The 22,864-nt window shown below is 43.4% G+C and overlaps 1 protein-coding gene across 7 annotated transcripts in view; it reads right to left on the bottom strand.

Annotated features, from left to right (window-relative positions):
* Positions 1-22,864, bottom strand: part of SPATA13 (spermatogenesis associated 13) — a 357,606-nt gene that overhangs the window by 17,446 nt on the left and 317,296 nt on the right. For 6 of the 7 annotated variants that reach the window (XM_070409466.1, XM_070409465.1, XM_070409463.1 and 3 more), the window contains 3 exons: positions 3,185-3,321; positions 1,938-2,117; positions 1,412-1,597 (listed from right to left, as the gene is read on the bottom strand). In XM_070409466.1, coding sequence (XP_070265567.1) covers positions 1,412-1,597; positions 1,938-2,117; positions 3,185-3,321 — 503 coding nt within the window. Of the gene's footprint in view, positions 1-1,411; positions 1,598-1,937; positions 2,118-3,184; positions 3,322-16,743; positions 16,970-22,864 lie in introns of those variants that run through there. The other variant, XM_070409469.1, reaches the window with a different exon arrangement.

The raw sequence follows: 22,864 nt of genomic DNA, 5'->3' as shown, positions 1-22,864 counted from the left end.
TAGAGAAAATTACTTTAACAGCTATGGGTCTCTGTTAGGAGAATCCTACTTCCGTGACTACAATGTGCCATGTTTTAAAAACAAAAGGAAAGAGAAAAGATGTGTGTGGCTGGATTTATCATACAAGAAGCCATGTCCAGTTTCTATATTCATGAAACAAGTTGCTCAGTTTCAAATACTAGCTCAGAAATTGGCCTTGTTATATTTTTCTAAACTCTTCAGATAATCATTCTCCGATTGCTGATTCTAATTCACAACCAAGAAGACTTGTTAGAAACTACTAATTATGCACCCTGTTCGTACTATGGCTTCGGTAGGAGTTAGTGAGGAAAGGCCATACATATATGTAATAATTATTCCCAAATTAACATCAGGTAATTACAGACTAGACTGACTCTATGGTAAAATCCCACCCTGGACTATTTGGTATGACTTTTAACAGAAAGACAATGTAAAGGTTCAGGGTACAGGCTCTGGGCAGACTGCCTGGTTTAAATCCCAACCCCACCACTCAATTTTTTCCACACCCCAGTTTCCTCACCTGTACACGGGCTAAGACCTAGTGCGAGTGTTGTGAGAGTAAAATGAGTTAACCCAGGTAGAGAGCACATGGTCAATGCTCAACAATTACTAGCAATTACTTTCATCTTCATAGAATGCCACTTTAAAGAAACTCCCTTAGCCATATATTCCTACTGAACAAGATAGCACAAACAAACAAAACATTGGTATATCTGCATCTGGCCAGTTAATCCAGTTACAAATGTGCGGCTGTCTCACTTCAGCTTGTCTTCAGGGCTGAATGTCCCAGCCGAATTGAGAGTGCAGAGGTCAGCACTCGCAGCAGGACGGTCTGGTATAATCTCACACAAAACACACAAAAACAAAAAATGCCACGGGAGGAATAAAATGTATCACGCAGCAGAACTATCATGATGCTGTGGACTATAGCGTTGGCTATCACTAGTGTTTGTTTTTCCTACATCTAAATGACTCAGAATCTCGCCTGCGAGACAGTGTTAGAGGCAGTGGGCTATACACCGCCAAACCTTTGAATCTTTGTCAAGTTAAGGGGGTTCACTGACAGGTGTTGCCTTCACTGACAGGCTCTTGCTCTGAATAGGCTCAGGGTTCGGTGCTGAAAGAGACAGTGGCACAGGGCCCCGAAAGAGACCTGGCTGCAACAGCCTGGCGGATGGCCATGATGCTCACCACTGAGGCTCACCGAGGTAGACGCACATGTAATGAGTGAGCAGTGTGTGCAGGAGCCAGAGGTATAGGAGGAGGTGAGGCGGAATGAGGGCTTTAAAAAATATGTGCATAGGAGAGTGTGACTGGGAACAGAAGAGAGTCAGGTGGGCATATCATAGTCATGTGAAACCTCAGCGAGGCCGCATGTCTGGCGCCCTACCTCACAGATATCTTTGAGGTGCTTGATGTACACCCGCTCGGTGTTCATGATCTCCTGGATGACGTTGGTCCGCATCTGCTGCTTGCTCTCAGAGTGTTTGTGGCGGGTCGTGCCAGCATCTTCCTGCTGCTCCTCACCCTGCGTGCTGCTGGAATTCTCCGACAGCTCTTCCTGATTGACACGCAACTGCAGTGCACACACAGGGATGGGGGGGTTGGGAGAGGTGGCACCGGAACAGGCAGTCCCCCCTCCCCCCATGGCTTCTGCTTCCTCGGGAAGGCAGCCCGACCCTCGCCTGTCTTATGTACTTGGCAGAGCCGCACGGCGTCAATGGCTCAAAACACAGCAGCAGTGCCAAACAACTAGTTACCTTGGTTAAAAGTTTTCCTTTGACCCAGTTGAATTTCTAGGTTTGACTGAAACAATTATAACAAACTGAATCTGTACAAAGAGTGAGTTTGGCCTGAACCATTCTACCTGCCGCTCCCCAGAGACAGGTGTGAGGGGTGAGAGGGCCAACACCTACCCTGACAAAGCTTGCCGGGAACCAGGCTTCCTTCTCCTCACTCCGGCCCCACCACCAGTCCTTGTTAGAGGCTTCCAGAACCTGGATGACATCTCCTGCCTTGAAGCCCAGTTCCTGGTCATCCATGGTCACGTGGTCCCACAGGGCTTCTGCACAGACCACACTGCCATCACTGATCAGCTGAAATGGAGACACGTAGGCGTGCTTAGTGCCAAAGTCAGGTGGGCAGAATGGGCGGGCGGGGGTCTGTGTGACGTCTCAGGGTGAGATGCACATCTCCTACTTCTCATTTGTATACGCCAACGGCTTTGGGTCAGTACTGACTGATTGTTACACAAAATGAATGAAGAAAAACATATTAGGGAAAAGAGAATTAGGTGAGTCTCTCTCACATGACCTTAAAGCCCAAATCAACTTTTTTTTTTTTTTTAAAGTATAAATAGCTCACTTGTCTGTAGGTCGGTTGACTAACAAACCTGAATATCTCGAATATACACGGAGAAATGCTTTCTGAGCTGCCAAGCAAGATGTTGCCGAGCGGAGCCTCTGAAGGTCACACGGGGCTTAGCTGCAAGCCCCTCAGCGCCACCCAGAACTCAGCCTTCACACTTCACTCACAATTTGAAAACACTTTATAGTTTACTGCAACCAAAGAGAACACAGAATGATCTCTAGATAGTCTACAGTTCATAATAAAAGTAAAGAACAGACGCAGCTCATGTGAGTCCAGTGCAGGGGCAGACAACGACATCCGCTTGGCTCCTGGGGCACCCTCAGAGCCTACGCACTGAGGCGTCAAGAACTCCAAAGCTAGCGGTGCCTTCGAGAAAGACTGCTGTGAAAAGGCTAAAGATGCAGACTGGTAGAAAGAATACCAGATTCGCAGTGAGAAATACGTGGCTCATGCCAGCTCTGCCATTTACCAGCAAGTAATTTAGCCTCTTACTTTCAGAGTGTTTATTACAATATGGACGGTAACTGTAACGTCTTAGATCGGCTGTGAGAGTTATGATAAAGGGCGAGTTTGTCAGAATGAACGGCTGCCTAAGCTAATGACTGCTGCTCTTATCACAAAAAGGGAGGAACTTCATTACATAAATTGTCCTTGAAAATGCCAGAAACTGTTTGTCTAGTCAAAGTTCTAGGTTTTAGAACATGCAATAAGAAATAATCAGAGAGCAAAGTCTGAAGTAATGCTGGCCCTCGTATCAGGTGTCCACCACTGGTCACATGTGGGATCCCAGTACCTCGTTGATGGCCAGCTGCTCCCCGCCTGGCTGCAGGTATCTGGGGTTGGCCTGACAGAGGTCTTCATAGCTGTAGTCCTCCTCGCTGCCGTTGTCATCCACTAAGGCACAGGATTCAGTACCGCCATCTGAAGAAACTTAAAAAAAAGTCGTGGCATGGTTTAAAAGACACAGCTAACAAACATTTTTAAATGACGAAATCATTAGAAAGTTTCTACTGATCTATTTAATGCAAAAGTAGCAGTTGATGCTAAAAAGGGCTGGGGTTAAACGACACATTCGGTAGGAAGGGGAACAATTCAGAGAGCATTGCCAATGTTAACATAGTGTTATTTCGTGAGCTAGGATACTGTGTGAACTAGGTGTGATTTAGTTGGAAATTTGTGCTGCCAAGCGGATATAAAAATATAAATACAGATAGTGTTTCTAAGCAACATGTTGATAAAGCTTGAGAAGTAAAAGAAATGAAAAATATAACCATTTTTTAAAAAAGCATTTTGTTTCCATTTTTTACCTGCAAGGCAGTAGCACTACTAAAATCGAATGGTCCTAGTAGTATCATTAAGTGAAAACACGTAGCCATTTTTACTAGTTTTTCACATGGGAAAAGGTTGGAACTCACACTATCAAAATTGGGAATTTACCAAAAAAAGAGAAAGACCTTTTAACGATGGGTATAATGTTTTAGATTAACCACCGTGGTATTCAGATTTTCTTTCTTGGGACAGTGGCCTATTCTTGCCAAGGCTAATCTGTCATCGAGCAAAAGGAATTTAAACAACAACAGAACATCCTGGTGAACAGGACAGGAAAGGTTTCATGGAACGAAACGTGGCCAGATCCGATGCAACAGCAGCACATCTAACGAGAGACGAGCCTGGAAGAGCAAGCTGGGAGCGCACTGCCGGTCCGGGCTTCGAGAGCACGGAGTGACGGGTTTAGAGTCACAGGGCCGGTTTGAATTCTGGCCCTGCCCCTCTGCAGGCAGGCGGCCCTAACCAAGCTATTTAATCTCTCTGAGCTTTACATTCTGTTGTAAAAATATTTTCTTTCTTTTTAGAGAGTCAGGTGAGATTATGTGTGTCAAGCTCCTGGCAACTCACTAAAGAGAGTTATTGTGGTGATGGCAGCGAGCGTGGTGGGAGCAGGGTTGGTGGGGCAGAGGCCGGATCCAGGGAAACCAGTCGGGAGGCGCTGCGCCTGGGAAATGAAACTCAGAACATGGTGGGCAGGCTGAGCAGAGGGAGGGAGATGTCTGCCCTTGTTTTCATCAAGGACTTACGATTCTGAATTTGTAATAACGGGGACAGGTCTACTTTCTAAACAAAACAACTTTCTTTAAAAATAAATTTTTTTAATCCTCACCGAGGACATGTTCTTATTGATTTAAGAGAGAGAGGAAGGGAGAGAAACATCAATCGGCTGCCTCATGTAGGCGCCTCACAGGGGATCGAACCCACAACACAGTTTGTGCCTTGACTGAGAGTCCAACCTGTGACTTTTTGGTATATGGGATGATGCTCCAACCAACTGAGCTACATCGGCCAGGGCAGAACACCTTTCTTTTTTTAATGGCATCTTTTCTATTATTTATTTTGTACTAAACCTTCAACATTTGATGGGCATTTTACATTTGCAGCCCACCCCCTCTGGACAGGCCACATTTTAGGTGCTCCGCACGCGCAGCCAGCCCTGCCCATGCCCCAAGCTCCGCGTCCCAGGCCCTCACAGCCTTCCTCCCGCCCCATCACTTCAGCTGTGCTATTGTGAACAACTTTTTTAAAACCAATACGTTTTATAAACAGAGACTAGAATTTTTACAGCAAAAACTATTGAAAAAGAATTGCAACAATGGAGGGTAATAAACGTGAAAACAAGCTCTATGAATGTATTTTTAGCACTGGATTGTTAAGTTTTCTTCTCTGAACAGGCAGGACAAACAATGATGATGTCGAGAGATATGTGTAACACACAAAGTGCAATGGTGGGAAGGCAGACGGCCAGTGCAGTCCGCAAGCTGGACCCACTCTTTCCTAGTGCCTGGCCTCTGGGCCCACACTCTGGACAGAGCACCTCTTGGCGATGCCCAACAAGCCAGGTCTCTACAAGGGGGTGCTCCGCTGTACCTGGAAACCCCACACCCCAGCTGCAGTCACTCCCCTTCAGAGCGGCTCCCCAGTCATTCTGCAGCAGCACCTACGTGGTGAAGCATAGCCTACCACCCGCATGTCTGTGTCCCAGTTAGGCTAATGGTGGTCTGTTTACAGTGAGGACGGTCTGGATATTGGGCCAGTCAGTGAATGTGGGATATGCTGATGACTAAGCAGCTGAGTTGGAGGACAGGAGGGTGCACCCTCCTGCACCCCACTCTCTCCTCACTGCTCCCAGCACGCCTCACTCAGGAAAGACCAGGGCCCGTGTCTGAGAGGTAAAATGAAAGTGAGCTGCCTCAGGGAGGAAGAAATTGCAGGGAACAAATGTTCCTAAACTTGACCACAAAGCCAAGAAGCAGATGAAAGCTCTCCAGACACCTGGCACTGCCTTCCAGACGCCAGCTTGCTTGCTGACGCACTGAGAGGCAGCACCTGGCCCCCGGCACTGCTGATGGGCCAGGTGAGGGGACTGCAGGCAGGCGGGCAGAGAGCCAGCTGTGTGTGTGCACAAGTCCATCCCTGATAGGGGCTGATGCACATGCCAGGACCCTCTCTCTCAAGGGGCTTCCCTCAGGAGTACAGAGCTGGTGGTGCTCCTGTTGCTAGTGCTGGAGGCTTTGGGTAGAATTTTGGGGAGAAATTTAGGCCCCCCCGTCTGAGAAGGGTGTGTGAGCCTGGACAAGGCATAGTGCCTTCCACCTCCTATGCTGTGGTGAGTGCTTGCCGGCAGAGAACACAGGGCCACCTGGTCTAGTGCACTTTCATGGTGTGTGTTTGGGTGAGGTTGGGCGAAGGTGTTGATGAAGTAAATTATAAAGTTTTTCGAAGACAAACAAGTCTGTCTTAGACTACAGAGGAGATAACACTAAAGCTGAAAGTCTCTAACCCGAGTCCTTGGAGCAGCTGCCCAGACTGTCATCCTACAATGAGGCTGGTTGACAACAGAAAACCCCAGGCTGTATGGGGCCCTGGCTGTATGGGGGCAGGAACCCCCAGCTTTAGCAAGCGCTGATCTACACAGCCTGGCTCCAACGGCAAGGCTCCTCATGACATGTCAGCTGCGGCCGGCCCAAGTAAGTAAAGCTCAGAAAAATAAAGGCATCTGGGCCTCTTACCCACAGCAAAGCCCTGACAATGACACTTTCTCCCTCAGAGATCCACTCAACAATGTTTTCCTAAGGAGACTTCCTCATCATTGGGTCTGGCTATTGCTGTGATAATCAGTAAAGGAGAATAAAAGCCAGCAGTGATAATGTACAAATCCACAATTTACAAGTTTATTGAAAAAAGGGTACCACTGAAAAACAGGCTAAACCTTTACAGGAGGTACTGGAATAAAGTTCTTTGGAAACAGATTTGGACTTCATATATTGAATGATCTCTGAGTTGCTATTATAAACACTTAGAAAAATGGCTCAGGCTCATGAGGTGCTTCCTAAAATTACAACAGTGAATGTTTCAACACAGATTAGTATTCCACTGAGCACTGAGGAAACTGGAGGGTTCTCAGTGCTCCGGGAAGGCTGGTGGGGCAGGAGGCCCAGGGTGGGAGAGATGCGATGTGCACAAGGGAAAGGCTATGGAATTTTTACTGAATACCTGGGAAATCATCCTAGCTTTATGAACGTTCCAGCTAAATGACCTTGGGGCAAGTCATTTATCCTTTTCCAACCTCACCTTTCCCATCTGTAAAATGGGAATAAGTTTAAATTTTATCTCTTTAGAGGTCATTCTTTTTCTTCTGTCTTTCACATCCCAGTTCCAACTCATCAGCAAATCCTGACTCTCCCTCCAGAATGTGTCCAGGATCCAGCCACTTCTCACCACTCTCCCACTACTCAAGCCTCATTCACCTCAAGCTGGGTCACTCCAGCAATGCCTTACTGTTCTCCCTGCTGCTGCCCCTGTTCCCATACCAATTCTCATCAAACAACCAGAATGACCATGCTAATCCATTCAGAAGTTGGATCATTCACTCCATTTCCAACCCCTCTCACTCAGCTCTGGCCCTGATGGCTGCCTGCTTCACACACCAGGCACCCTCTGTCAGGGCCTCCCGTTCCCTGAACCCAACACCTTCTCCCAAGCATATAAACGCACAGCAAGTCCTTCCCTGACCATCACATTTAAAACTGCAATTCTCAACCCCACCCCCTCTTCTTTCCTGGTTCATTTTTCTCCATAGCATTGATCACCATCTAATATATTGTGTTCGTCTTCTGTCTCCCCCAACTAAAATGTAAACTACATAAAGATAGTGATTTTGGTCTGCTTTGTTCTCCTTTTTTTTTTTTTTAATCTTCACCAGAGGATAAACTCTCATTGATTAGAGAGGAAGGGAGAGAGAGAGAAATATCGATTGGCTGCCTCCTGCACATACCCTGACGGGGATCGAACCCTCAACCTATGTATGTGTCCTGACTGGGAATCGAACCCGCAACCTTTTGGTGCTTTGGATATATGGGACAACATCTCCACCAACTGAGCCACCTGGCCAGGGTTGTCTGCTTTGCTCTTTATTGTACTCCTAATGCCTAAACCACTGCCTGGCACACACAAGTGCAGTAAGTTTTTATTGGATAGATGGCCAGATGGCCAGATGGAAAAACAGCATATGAACTAATAGCAGGGTTTTATGGTCAGACTAACCTGGCTTCAAATAATCATGCTGCACAAATTCTTTTTACATTTTTTTTTTTTGTAATCTGAGCCCTTCGTCAAGTTCCTTTCTCAGGTTTTTCACCTGTCGAATGTGGATAATAATACCCACCTCACAGGGTCATTTGTAAATTCTCAATAAGTAATTGTTATTAGTTTGTTGTGAGCCACAAATGAAATGATGATTTATAAAAGCACTGAAAAACTTTAAAGAAATGCAAGACTATTTTATGGGGCACTTTGGATGTGCCAGGCATTGTTTTAAGCCTTTTTTGCATGACTCAAGCTCATATAATCCTCATGACTCTGCTCCGAGGTGGTACTGTTAGTTTCCCCCACTTACAGACGAGTAGACCGAAGTCCCAATACCACACGGCTGTGTGCAGAGGCCCCAAGCCCACATCGTCTAACTCCTGCCCACTGGGCGCCACTGCCTCTTCTAATATAGTACTAACTCTGTTACTAGTGAGAAGGCAAAAGCTACTAGACAAATATTAAAAAGAGCTTAGTACCCCAAGTCTAGCACTTCTACATCATTTGGAATAGTAGCAAATTCACTGGTCCTCTGCTCCTTTTACTAACCTTTTCTTCTTACTCCTGATCCCTGTCTCCAGCCGGGTCTGCAAGGATCTCATCAACTTCTGTTGTATCCTTGGCCTTCATGACCTTAACTATTTCATAACTTTATAGACCCCTCTCCATTGGTAATTCCTTGAATCCCTGCCTGTAATTTAGTGAACTTTAGGGAGCTGGATTTTTCAGTGTCTGGTGTCTCGCTGGGAGGGGCCTCAGAACTACATTTGGACACAATGTGCTCATCGCATAGTTTGCTCTCATTCCCCACACTCACTGTCTTCACGTGGGTTTCCTTTCTGAGACCACAACCTCCTCCAGGGAGGGGCAGTCTTTCTATGTTTGTATCCCCAGTGCTGAGCATAATACCTGACATACAGAAGGCAATCAATGAATCTTTTTCAACTGAACTGCAAACTGCCGATGGGGAAAGTAAGGTTCCAAGGAGCTTATTTATCTGGGCTACGCAAGTGCTGGGTCCGAGGCAGGATGCACACCCAGATCTCCCTGCCTCTCACTGAGGATTTATCCCAACTTCTAGAAGAAAACTCTCCTCCTGTCTCCACAGCCCCCGCCCCCACCCTAAGCCATCCTACACGTTACTTCCAAGGTAAGCCTCATAAAACAGTGGTTTCATCATTTTCACAAGAAACTACACAGCAGTCATCTATTGCATCATTACAAAATTCTTCTTTGGTGTTTCAAAGTCCTCTGTAGTCTACTTAAATAATCTTTATCTCCCACTGCGTGCCAACCTTCCACTGGGCAAACCCCTTCACCACGGCCCAAACCACAGGCCTGCGCACTGCTTCCTCATGCCTCATGTCACTCTTCACATGGACGTAGAACCACTAACTTCAATGGCTTCAAAATGTTCAACTATAGATCAGAGTTAGTAATGATGACTTTAATGAAATTTTGCATGATGTAGAGCTACTACAACTTCTCAAAATGTACTTCAGCAAAATTAGGGAAAATATATTCTCAAAATACAAGAGAAAATTTTTTCATTCCGTCTTTCTATTGTAGTAAAAAAACCCCACATTAAAATTAACCATCTGAACCATTTTTAAGTATACAGTTCATAGTGTTAAGTATATTCACATTGTTGTATGACAGATCTCTAGAACTGAAACTTTATACCCACTAAACACTAATTCTCCCTCCTTCATCCCCATTCTCTGGCAAACACCTTTCTCTTTTCTGTTTCTATAAATCTGGATACTCCCTATAAGTAGAATCATACAGTCTTTATCCCTTTTGTATCTGGCTTATTTCTCTTAATATAATTTCCTTAATCAAGTGTATCAGAATTTTCTTTTTTTTTTAAGGAATGATATTCTATTGTATGCATGTACCATGTTTTCTTTAGCCACTTATCTGTCTGCTTCCACCTCTTGGCTACTGTGAATAATGCTGCTATGAACATGGGTGTACACCCATCTCTTCAAGATCTTGCTTTGAATTCTTTTGGATATACTAGTATATCCAGAAGTGGGAATACTGAATCATATAATAATTCTATTTTCAACTTTTGGAGGAATACCCACACTGTCTTCCATTTTGGCTGCACCATTCTATATTCTCACCAAGAGTGCACATGGTTCCAATTTCTCTGCACCCTCACCAACTGTATTATTACTTGTATTGAATAAACCAGTGTGGAAAAGCCATTTTGAAAATGACCCTGTGAAAGACCCCAAATAGCTGCAGCAATTTTGAGAAAGAAAAAAAAAGTTGGAGGAATAACAATACCAGATTTCATGTTATACTACAAAGCCACCGTAAACAAAACAGCCTGGTACTGGCACAAGAACAGGAATATTAATCAATAGAACAGAACAGAGAAACCAGAAATTGACCCAAGCTGTTACATTCAATTAATATTTGACAAAGGAGGCAAGAGCATACAATGGAGTCAAGAGAATCTCTTCAATAAATGGTGTTGGAAAAATTGGACAGATACATGCAAAAAAAATGAAACTAGACCACCAACTTACACCATACACAAGAATAAACTCAAAATGGCTAAAAGACTTTAAGTTGTGAAACCTTAAAAATCCTAGAAGAAACCATAGGCAGCAAAATTTCAGACATATCTCATAGCAATATATTTACAGATACATCTTCGAAGGCAAAGGAAACTAAGGAGAAAATAAACAAAGGGGACCACATAAAAATAAAAAGCTTCTGCACAGCAAAAGAAACCATCAACAAAATGAAAAGGGAACCCATGTATGGGAGAACATATTTGGCAATGATACATCTGATAACGGGTTAATATCCAAACTATATAAGGAACTCATACAACTTAAGAGAAGGAAGACAAACAATCCAATTTAAAGAATGGGCAAAGGACCTAAATAGACACTTCTCCAAAGAGGACATACAGATGACCAAGAGACATATGAAAAAAATGCTCAAAGTCATTGATCATCAGAAAGATACAAATGAAAACAACAATGAGGGATCACCTCACACCTGTCAGAATGGCTACCATCAACAAATCAACAAATGACAAGTGCTGGCAAGGATGTAGAGAAAAGGAACCCTAGTACACTGCTGGAGGGAATGCAGACTGGTGCAGCCATTATGGAAAACAGTATGGAATTTCCTTAAAAAATTAAATATGAAACTTCCATTTGACCCAGTGATCCCACTTCTTGGAATATATCCTACGAAACCCGAAGCACCAATCAGAAAGAATGTATGCACCCCTATTTTCATAGCAGCACAATTTACAAAAGCTAAGATCTGGAAACAACCCAAGTGCCCATAAATGAGTGGATAAAAAAAGCTGTGGTACATTTATACCATGGAATTCTATGCAGTATGGAGGGACCTGGAGGGTATCATGCTAAGTGAAAATGAGTCAGTCAGAGAAAGACAAGTATCACATAATCTCATTCATATGTGCAATCCAAGTAACAAAATTAACTGATGAACAGAGTGGATCCAGAGACATGGAAGCATGGAACAGAGTGAGGAATCTCAGAGGGAAAGCGGGGGAGGGTGGTGGGAGATAATCAACCAAAGACCTTGTATGCATAACCCATGGACACAGACAATGGGGTTCTGAGGCTTGAGGCACAGGGGAGGATCTGAAGGGGGCCAATGGGGGAAAAGGGGGGACATATGTAATACTTTCAATAATAAGGAATTATTGGGGCGGTGGGGGCTTGCCTGGGATAAGAATGGCTGGGGGAGGGGTGCCAATCGGGAAAAGGGAGACATATGTAAAACTTTAGACAATAATAAATAAAATTGTAAAAAAGTTAAAAAAGTAATAAAGAATTATTGTTGAAAGTATTACGAAGTATTATATATTTTGGGGAAAAAAGAAAATGACCCTGTAAACATGGAGCAAAGACTATTGCAAAGTGAAATCACATTTAAAACCCCAAATTCCTAGACATAATGATAAGAGGGCAGACAAGCTGTAGTCAAGCCCAGTGAGAACATCCTTTATCACCTAAAAGTTCTGCATATGGATTTTTAGCACATACTTCTGCTATGGACAGTTCTGAGACAATGCACCTTTTTCATAAATAGGCATATATATGTATAAACTAGAGGCCCAGTGCACAAATTTGTGCATGGGTGGGTTCTGGCTGGCCCACACCAATGGGGGCCAATCGGGGCCGTGCTGGTGGGAGGAGGGGCCATGGGAAGTTGGGGTGGGGGCGATCAGGGCCCCTGATCGGACCAGTCGGCCCCCACAGTGCGCGTCATAGAAACCGGTCATTCTGTCGTTCCGGTCACTTGGCTTTTATATATATAGATATTCTAAATTTGTAAAAAGTGAATTTTTAACATTCTTGTTTAGTCATCATACTTAAAGTATTCTAGGAAGGCTGCCGTGTCGGGTCTCCTAGACACTGTATTTGGGCACCTTCTCTGTGTGGCACCATCTATCCTACCAGCCTCCTGCTCCATACAGTCCTGTCTTAAGATTCAGCCCTCAGTTCTCCTCTCACCTCCAGGCTCAGTACTTTTCATTATTCCCCAAATGACCTGATCACTTCCCAGGCTGCAGGTGCAGCATGAGCAGGTGCCCGCCCACATTTCCAGCCCTGGTGAGAATGCCGATCCAGAGAAGATAGGCCAGTCTTTCAGTCAGCAGCACTGTTGCAAATACAATCAGAGATTGTTTACATTTTTTAATAATGCCAGCAATAAATAGCTCCCACACTCCTCAGAAAACTTAACAACATCCTTCTGTCTGAACTGAGATTGTACATTTGTGAAGGGACAAAACTTGACAACTGATTATGAAGGTGAATTTTTATGACAGGAAATATCAAATATCACCAACAATGGACAACTATAATATAACACGTGCCAAAGGATAAGGACTTCCTATAGGAGTTATGCCCATAGAAAAAATAGGCCCTCAACTCATGTCCTGGTGGGAGTTTTTCTCAGGACATACAACAGGTCTCTTTCCTGTTTGGTTTATTTTTGCTCATTTTAAGGGCTTTTGTTCAGAGTGACAAAATTTCAAAAGCACTGGACTTCAAAGCCCTTGGTTTGGGCCCCAGGGAGGCGAGTTGGAAGAGGCCCTGACCTCCCTGAGGCTCTGCTTTCTCATTTGTAACTGAGGAAAACGCCGCTGTCTTACCTGTCTCATGTGGCAGGGTGGGTGTGGAAGGGTTTTGTAAAATGAAAGGAAGGTAAGAACTGGCACCCTGGACTTCATAATCAAGCAGTCGGCAGGAAGGCAATACGGATGTTGGCTATTGTCATGAAGGGCCCAAGCCATCACCAACACTAATGACCTCAGAGCAGCACTCTTCCCATCCCTGCAGCTCCTCTATGGGGATTTCCCTCACTAAATCTAGACTGACTGCAGGGAAATTCCCACACTTAGAATAATCTGTTAAAAACATGCCTTTCTTTTAGAAAACCTGCTGACAGACTTCCTCAAGTTTGAGATAAGCCATTCATTCTCGCTTCCCATCTTCAAACGGAAATGGCAAACGCAGGCAGACGGCAGGCAGCTGGTGCTCAGGGCCACGAGCAGCTTTCACAAGGCCACTGCTGTCTGGGCTGAAACTATGAGCCCACACCCTGATCGCCACGGGGACTCTCAAGCCATGGCGATACACATGGAGGGAACGAACCGGTCACAGGAGGGTGATCTTCAATGGCAAACATGCTACACCACTTCCAGGACTGATGGCCTCCAATCACATGGGGCACATTTAAAAAAACAAAGATTCCTGCCTCCCGCCCCCATGGACAAGGGAATTAGGTTCTTGAGGGGGATGGGGAGGGGAGGGGATGAGAGGAGAGGTGAGGGGAGACAAGGAGAGGAAGTTTGCTGAGAATGTATTTTCAAAAGCTCTCCCAGGATTCTGATGCCTGGCTAAGCATGAAGACTACACTTAAACCTACCTGCTCAAACGCATTCTAGGACATGTTCATATTTTTGCCTGTCCCCGCAGCAAGCCACAAGTTGGAAGGCAACTGATTCTGATCTCATTGGCTGAAAACCTCTGCTTTAGCTGCATGTGTGCCACTGAGTTCCCAGCATTAACAAAAAGGACAAAATCCTTTTGTCCATGCTACCTCTCCACCTGGAGCCACTTTCCCACCCCAAACAGGTGATCAAATCCCGACTCCCCCTCCCAGTCTAGCCATCACTGCTTGAGATAGGATCTGAGATTTCTCGGCTCTCCTCTGTTATTCCCCGATCCCCTGTGGTCATGACCTGTTTTTAATGTCCTAGAAGTATGGGGGACTTAGCTCTTTAAAAACATTTACCACAATTATGTTGCTATTATATGTTAGCTGCTGAACTAAAATATTCTCACTAGCTGTTTATGTGTCTAACTCCTAATATCCAAGCCCAACGCCAATGCTCTCGGGGATAAGAACTTGCATGTCAGTCAGGGTTAGTGGCTGAATTAAAGAGTAGAACATCTTTCACACTCTAGAATTTAAAAGGACAGTCAGAAAAGTCACGATCATGCCTAATCTAGACTTTCAAATCACTTTCCATACAGTACTTTTGAATCTTTTAAACATCAAAAATAAGGGTCCTAGAAGTGGACTTGCTGCCTTCACTAATAACTTTTATCATGTCTAAGGGCCTCCTGGACATAATTCCCTCCATCTGTGCTCACCTTAGGGTCGCTGCTGACTTCTGCTGCCCAAAGCAGTGAGAGGAGTAAGTTATCTCATGACTGAGCTTAATTTATATCAAGCCTGAAAATATGTTTTGTTTCTATAAATGGTGTAAGTTTTATTTTAAATTACCTACGGATAATTTTCCCTCTTCTCAAGTTAAAGCCAAAACTTGTCCTAGAGTTGTGTCACATTACCCTGTAAAATGGGTATTCAGGGCCTTGGAAAGGCAGGAGGGTCTGGGCCATGAGTCCTGGTCAGTCATCCACCCCCGGTCTTCCCTCCACTGTCTCCTGGGAGCAAAATGGCTTGAGAGCCCTCAGTCAGTAGCTCTGCTTCCTCCTGTTCTGGAATTTTGCTGTCATTTCCATTTCTTAAAAAATCCTCACTAGAAGATACGTTTCCATTGATTTTTAGAGAGAGAGGAAGGGAGAGGGAGAGAGATACAGGAAAAGGGAGACGGAGGGAGGAAGGGAGAGAGAGAAACATTGATGAGTTGCTTGCTTCCCATATTCGCCCTGACCAGGGATTGAACCCACAAACTGGGCATGTGCCCTGACCAGGAATCGAACCCATGACCCTTCGGTGCACGGGATGATGCTCCAACCAAACTAGCCACACCGGCCAGGGTTCATTTCCATTTAATACCCGTACGCCTAGTCTCAGGAACAGACTGAACCGGTCTTCCAAGTCAGAGAAGCAGTGAGCTCCTTCCTCCCAGCCAGGCTCATCAAAGGAACAGAGGCACTTACGATGGCAGGGCCTGAGCGCAGGAGCCCTGATGGTACTGGTGAGGGGGAGCGTGCACAGCTTTGCACAGCAGCTTCTGACGTGCTGGGTCCTAGCTCCGAGATCATGCCACTCAGAGCCAGAGGCTAGGCCAGGCTTCCCTCGGCCTGTGCCTGGTGTGGAAAGAACGGGAATCATGCCCTGGGAGTGAAGGAATGCTGGGGGAGGAGCAGGATGGCGGGGCTACCATCACTGACTGCCTGGCCGCCTCTGCTCACCCCGCACTGGCTTTGCTCACTTGGCTGGAATAAACACAGCTACTCCCATCAGACTCAAGATGAGCCCACACTCCTCCACGACACTGGGACCCGTGATGGACACTGGGACCATCATACCCAGTTACTCAAGTCCACAAGCACAGCCACTCTGTAAGCATATGTTCTGAACGCAGACATCACTGGGCAACTCTGTTCTCTTTTTCTAACTTTTGGTTAGTGAAATGGAGTACAGGCTGGTTTTGTTTTTTTTTAATCTGCCAGATATAGAAGCCATAACCACATCCCTGTCTGTTCTCAGCCAGCACAGAAAACCAATCAAAACAAGGAAGAAGCACAAACTACCAACTAGACTGCTCTGGCAAGGCCCAGGCTGCCTTCAAGCTGTCAGCTACAGTTCTCATGCACTCAGTGAGTTATTGGCATTGATTTAAGGCAAAAACAGAGGCAAGACTCTTTAAAGCATATATTGTACCCATGTGCAGCAGTCAGCTAAAGTCCTTTCAGTGTTTGCTTTTTTTTTACTTTTTTTTAAGAACATGGATTGCAATTTACAACTCCCTATTGTGAGGAGAGTACCACATTTCTTTCACATTTAAATAGAAATTAGCATAAATGATAATACTCACAAAAATATTGTGGAAACCATGGAATAAATGAAAACAGTATTTCTCAAAAATCAATCCATAGCCGTAACCTTACCCACCCCAGATTAGCAAGGCATATTTTTACAGAACCCAACAGAAAACTCTTATACAAAGAAATTCCATGTAACAGAAGCAAAAACCAGCACAATAAAAACCAGGTCCATTCTTGATTCTTATTATTCTCTATATCCTTCTAACTGCTCTGCCATAAACAAAATCAATGTCTTTGCTTTACTCTGTCTACAACTAAAACTATGCTCCTGGCACTGGACTGGGACAAATGAGCTTTCACACACGCACACATCTGACAAGCAGCAGCAAAGGCAGACAGCACTGCAACTCAGAAAGGAAAGAGTCAAATCAACAACAAAACAATTCTTTCTCTGCACACATACCCATGTGAAGGCTTTCCAGACTCCAAAATCTTGCTATTTCCCCTCTAGCTACCATCCTTCTTCTTGAAAAACAGCCTCACTCTGAGCAGGACTGGGGTATGACTGAGCATCCCAAGAATCACACAGGCTCTCGCTCCGGAACTGCAGAAATTGCTTATTCACAGCTTTGACGCTGGCTCCCTGTGACCACGCCAGCTAGAGCCTGCTAAGCGCTCACCGCTCTGCAACTCCAAGGCTGGCGGCTCCAGACATCTCCGGACGCCAGGGAGGAAATTCTAAACTAAGGCAAACCTGCACATGCCAAACCCACACACTCTCACAGCGTATCAGGTGCAGTCAACAACCCTCCGTGAAGGTGGAAGGAATGCGTTTGCTGCTTTTCATTACAATCCCAAAGCCCCAGTTAGATTTTCAGAAAGCTTTAAAAAAGGTATCTGTTTACTGGAGAAAAATACCAGAGAGGTTGCTAAGTTCAAAAATGGAGTTGGGATTGCACACTATGTATGGCATGACAAAAATTTGAGTTATGATATTGCATTATGTTAACTGTTAATTTATGAAATCACTTTAAAAGAGGAATTTTGTTTAAAAATATGTATGTGAATGTGTACCTTTTACTATGTGAAAATGATAGGTATATCATTTACTATATAAAGTATATATAGGGTATCCCCCCAAAATGTATGCACACACACTTTGAATAATTATAAAGCAGTGTTCATTAAAATACACTTCATTTTCAAAAGTGAGCTATCAGCTTTTGAAGTGTGTATACATTTTTGGGGGGACACCCTGTATGCTCTATAATGAGGAAATTGTTCTTGCTTTTTTTTCCTAAAAGAAGTTTTCTCCAGATAACATGGATTATTTATTTCCTTTACACTTTTTGGTATTTTCCAAGTTATCTACAATGAGCAAGTCTTTATGTTGTAAAACAATTGTTAACCAACTGTGTTTCCTTCAATTTGTTCATGACAGGAACTTGGCGAACAATGAGATAATATATGCAAAGTAGTGATCACATGGTCATCCCTCAATAAATGTTGATTTAAAAAAGATAGTGCCAATAATTAGGAAATGCATCTTTACTGTAATGGGCTGTGAAGTGAGTCAGACCAGCTAGGTTCAAAATCCTCTCTACCACAACTACTTAAGGGAAAGTTTCCAAATCTCTAGGTAGTTGTTTCCAATCTCTAGAATGACCAACGACCCTTATCGGGTTATTGAGAACATATTACAAAGTATTTAGAACAATACTGACACTTCATTAGGGATTAATAAATGTTACCAATCAAGCTGCTGCTACTCTGAAAAACCCGTGGTCCATAATAATGTGTAAATTTCCACAAAATTCACAGCGTGAACTCAGCAGGCAAAGCTATTATTAGTTATAATATCTATGTTGACAAGGTGCTATGTTGTAAGCTTTTCTTATCATTAAATATTGTGGCTATTACTATTGACTGGGTGCATCCCACCCTTCAATCCAGCTGAGGGAGGTTTTCTGGGGAACTCAGGGCTTCAATAATCTACAACAAATGTGTGCGCATGCACACAATCATATTTGCAAAACCAGATTGCCTTCAAATCTTTCCTTTGCAAGTATTTTTTAAAAAGTACTTAAAAGAGCCAATTCTTTAAATGGTTAGTAGATCATTTGATAAGAGCATATCTTTTCTTAATAAAGGTAGTAATTAAATTACAGGCTCCAAAGACTGCTTGAAATTGTTTGCAGAGTAGACCACTCTCCATAAGGTAAAGTTTCCTATGTGGAGTATTAGTTGCATAATATGGTCCATAAAAAAAGTTTGAGCCCTAGCTGGTTTGGCTCAATGGATAGAACGTCAGCCTGTGGACTAAAGGGTCCCAGGGCACATGCCCGGGTTGCAGGCTCAATCCCCAGTAGGGGGTGTGCAGGAGGCAGCCAATCAATGATTCTCTCTCATCATTGATGTTTATATCTCTCTCTCCCTCTCCCTTCCTCTCTGAAATCAATAAAAATACATATTAAAAAAATAAAATAGGCTATTTTTTAAAAAGTTTGAAAACCACTGTATATTATATCTACCTCTTGGAAATCCTCAGGATATACAAGGCTTGAAGAAGTCCAAATAATGACATCTGTGTAACCTTGTTTAAGATAGAATTGCCCAATCTTACTTAGCCAAAATACTCCCTTTTTATAATAACACATATTACTATCCCAAAGAAAGTGTCTTAGGGTGTAGCTCCTCAGACTGTGGTCCACAGATCAGCAGCACTGGCTCGACCTGGGAGCTAGTTAGAAGTGAAGGTTCTCAAGCCACACCTGGGTCCCTGGAATCGAGGCTGCATTTTAATATGATCTACAGCAGTGATGGCGAACCTATGACACGCGTGTCAAAGGTGACACGCGAACTCAATTTTTTGGTTGATTTTTCTGTTAAATGGCATTTAAATATATACAATAAATATCAAAAATATAAGTCTTTGTTTTACTATGGTTGCAAATATCAAAAAATTTCTATATGTGACACGGCACCAGAGTTAAGTTAGGGTTTTTCAAAATGCTGACACGCCGAGCTCAAAAGGTTCGCCATCACTGATCTACGGCATGCAAATGCACATTCCGTTTCAGAAGTGTTGTTCTAGGAAAGTCAAAAAACTCTTTGCTCTGAGGCAACATCTTGAATGCTGCTAGACTTTTTCATCAAGTCAAAAGCTAATGAAGACAGTGGAATGAATGGGAAGAATTCAGGATGAAGAGGTGAAATGCTGAACATTGAGATACAAAGCAGTGGAAAGTGGGAGTTAATTGTGATGGGTATCCTTTCTAACAAAGCTTAAATTCCAACAGGAGGCAAATAAAACCCACAGTGTTTTCTTTTGCTTGCTTTCTTCTTCTTCTCCTTTTTGGTTAAAATTGCAAGTTTTCACAAAGAAAAAGATCACTTTGCCACATTTCCTTAGTATCACCCCAACGGTTTGTTTGCTTACTTTCACTTTTCACTGGCAGCTGGTACAGAAGAACAGCTTTGTCTCCCAAGGACTTTTTCTAAATCTAGAGATGGGATCAGGGCACTAGAGTAAGATCCTTTGGATTTTAAGATCTTAAAACGAAGGCATTTACTAAATAAACGTACTTTACAGTACACTCAAAACAAAATAAAGATAAAAAGTGGAAAAGTAAATACACAAACACTGTATTTAAATGAGGCAACTTCTCAAAGGATGTTGAACCAACAACCCTTCTAAGGTATTTCTGGAAGAAGCTACAAAGGTTTGACTTTGAGCTTTTAAAAAACTTTTTTAGTGATGCGAGCCAATAAGAAAACTGCGACAAAATTCGTAAGCAGAGTTGAAGTCTTAAATCCCACCCCCTCCAACATATGCACTAATCTCTTCTCCTTGGATAAGATACCAACCACTCTACTACCCGGATAGGACTGGGAAGTCACAATCATTGCTTACTGGCAACACTGAAAGCATTAAGCAAAAGCATTAATCCCAAAGGAGAGTGGAGAAATCCAAATTATATATTAATATAAAATATCTAGAAATCAGACAGGATAAAAATTGAAAACAAATAGACGTTATGATCATTTTCATTCTATATAGAAATTTTCAGCAAAGTGGCCCTAAGACTTATATATGTTTGCATACATACATATGGAAAGAAATACCCTAAAACTGTCAGGGAGTTAAGTTAGTAATGGTGTCTCAAACACAAACCACTGGACCTATTTCTCCAGGACTGCTTCTTGAGATTGACTAGGTAGTCATTAAAATTCCATTTAGCTCCGAATTTCTGTTATCGTCTTATTTTAAGTACAACGCGGTATGGAATTTTTCATATGACCACTTTGCTACTTTATGTAGAAAGATCCCTAGCATTGGTTATCTGCTCATCAACCAAAGTTTCCCAGCTGCCAATGCTTCACACCAAAGTAGTAACCTCTCTGTGTGGTACAGAGGTGTCCTTAACCTATGACCAGCTTAGGAACTTTATGTCCCCACTAGGTTTGGTCACAGCCTCCCTGCCAAGGGCTATAGACAAGCACAGGTTAGCAGGAATAATCCTACTCTTTGGCACAGCACTACTGTCAATTTTAGAAAATGGGCTTAAGGATGGATATCACATCAGCCAAGAATCAAGGGTCTCCCTTACCCTTGGCTGGACTGAGCCCCAGTCCAGGTTCCCTTATATGTCACGACTACCCAGAATCAAGAGTTACATAGCAAGGGTTCTATGTACACTCATGTGCTGCCCCATGGCCAATACGGGGCTGGAATGGGGGATTCCTTAACAGGACTTGGCTACAGTTATTCAGACCAAAGCTCCCTTGTTCATTAGCATAAATAACTGTGTATCCAGAGTGGATTAAAAACAAGCATTATTAATTTACAGGTCACAATTATATTATTTTCCAGAAAAAATATAACACAGACACTTAGCATAACATACAACATTTTCTAGCACACATTGATGTTCAACTGCACCCAGTTTCAGAATACTGCCTACTCATGTATGGGGAAGGCAGGCTCCACTTAGGTCTTTTTTAAAAATATATTTTTATTGATTTCAGAGAGGAAGGGAGAGGGTGAGACAGAAAATCATTGATTGGCTGCCTCCTGCATCCCCCTTCTCTCCGCCCCCCATCCCCCACCCCAACACACACACTGGGGATTGAGCCACAACCTGGGGCATGTGCCCTGACAGGGAATCGAACCATGACCTCCTGGTTCATAGGTGGTTGCTCAACTACTGAGCCACACCAGCTGGGCAGGCTCCACTTATGTCTTACTGAAACCTCAGTCAGACGCCAGGCACCTTACCACAAGGGGAAGGCCCAATCACAGAGCACACAGGAAATGGGGCAGGGTTACACGGACACGCTGGGTGAGGACCATGCAGTGTGCACTTGAAACCAGAGGATGAATGTGTGCCTCTTTCTGTATCTTCAAAGGTATTTCTTTCAACCTGGGGTTATGTGAACATGAACACAGAAAATAAAGGAAAATTTGTTCTCATTGCCTTCAGTGCATCCTCCCATCATTTTTACATCTTCCTGTGCCCCAACCACCCTAAAAATGATTCCAGAAAAGACAGTGTTCCTGGGCACTGACTAGAATTTAGATAAATTCAAAAGCAAATATAAAGTCATCTTTTAAAAGACAGGTGCCACCATAATTATAGGACCACTGCTTTTCCTGCTCTCTGGGACCACACGTGGCTGTCACCCTCAAGGCCTAGAACGCAGTTCACCTTGCCTGTATCTATTTGTCTTTGGGTCCCTAGGACTGAGCATGTTTCAAACATAACAAGAACAAAATGGGTATTAGATGAGTTTCACTTTCTTTGTTTTAATAAAAGGCAATTGTTAAGGTGTGATCTTTGTAAAAATGAGATATAACTGACATATAACTTTAGTTTCAGGAAGGCATCTTCTTTAAACCAGCCAAACAAGTATACTTTTTGCAGATAGGTGGAATAATTTTGTGGTTTGTGACAGAAAAGCACAGCACCTCAACGACAGTGGAAACCAATCTAGGCTTTCGAGCCAGTCTGACCTGGTTGGGACGCCAGCTGCACTACTGTGACTTAAATCTTGCTTAGCAGAGAGAAGAAAATTACTGCACATTTTTAAGTCTTGGATCCCTTGTTTGTAAGACAAGTAAAATGTACAGAGTACGGGCACTTGGTGGCTGTTTGCCAGTTGTTTAGATCTCTTCCTCTCCTTTCTCTGACTTTTAAAATCCAATTTCTGGAATGTAGTATTAGACGCATGATATTTTGAAGACTCTAGTAGTTTAGAAAGATTAAAACAAATACAAGTTTTAGAACTGAGAATGTTTTAACTGTAAGAAGATAATAATGTCAAGAGTTTGCTGGAAAATGCTCAATGCTTTATTTGTTATACTTGTTTCTATATACAGAACCCTTCCTAATTTCTAAATTCCTGACTATGGGATCCACACTCATCTCAACAGCACAGACAGAAGGGAGTGATTTTAATGTGCAGTGTTAGCAGTTAGGAAAACATTTTTACCAAAGTACTTGCCTAAAGACAAGCTTACTGAATTATCTTGTTTTACAAATAAATACAGCCAACGACGCCAATGCTTCTTGGTACTGGAGTAT

The sequence above is a fragment of the Myotis yumanensis genome, unplaced genomic scaffold (assembly GCF_028538775.1).
Source record: "Myotis yumanensis isolate MYYU_CA2020_CCGP unplaced genomic scaffold, mMyoYum1.0.hap1 SCAF_3, whole genome shotgun sequence".
Classification (NCBI taxonomy): Eukaryota; Metazoa; Chordata; class Mammalia; order Chiroptera; family Vespertilionidae; genus Myotis; species Myotis yumanensis.
Note: the sequence above shows the minus strand (reverse complement) of the source record. Positions and strands in the feature narration are given on the sequence as shown.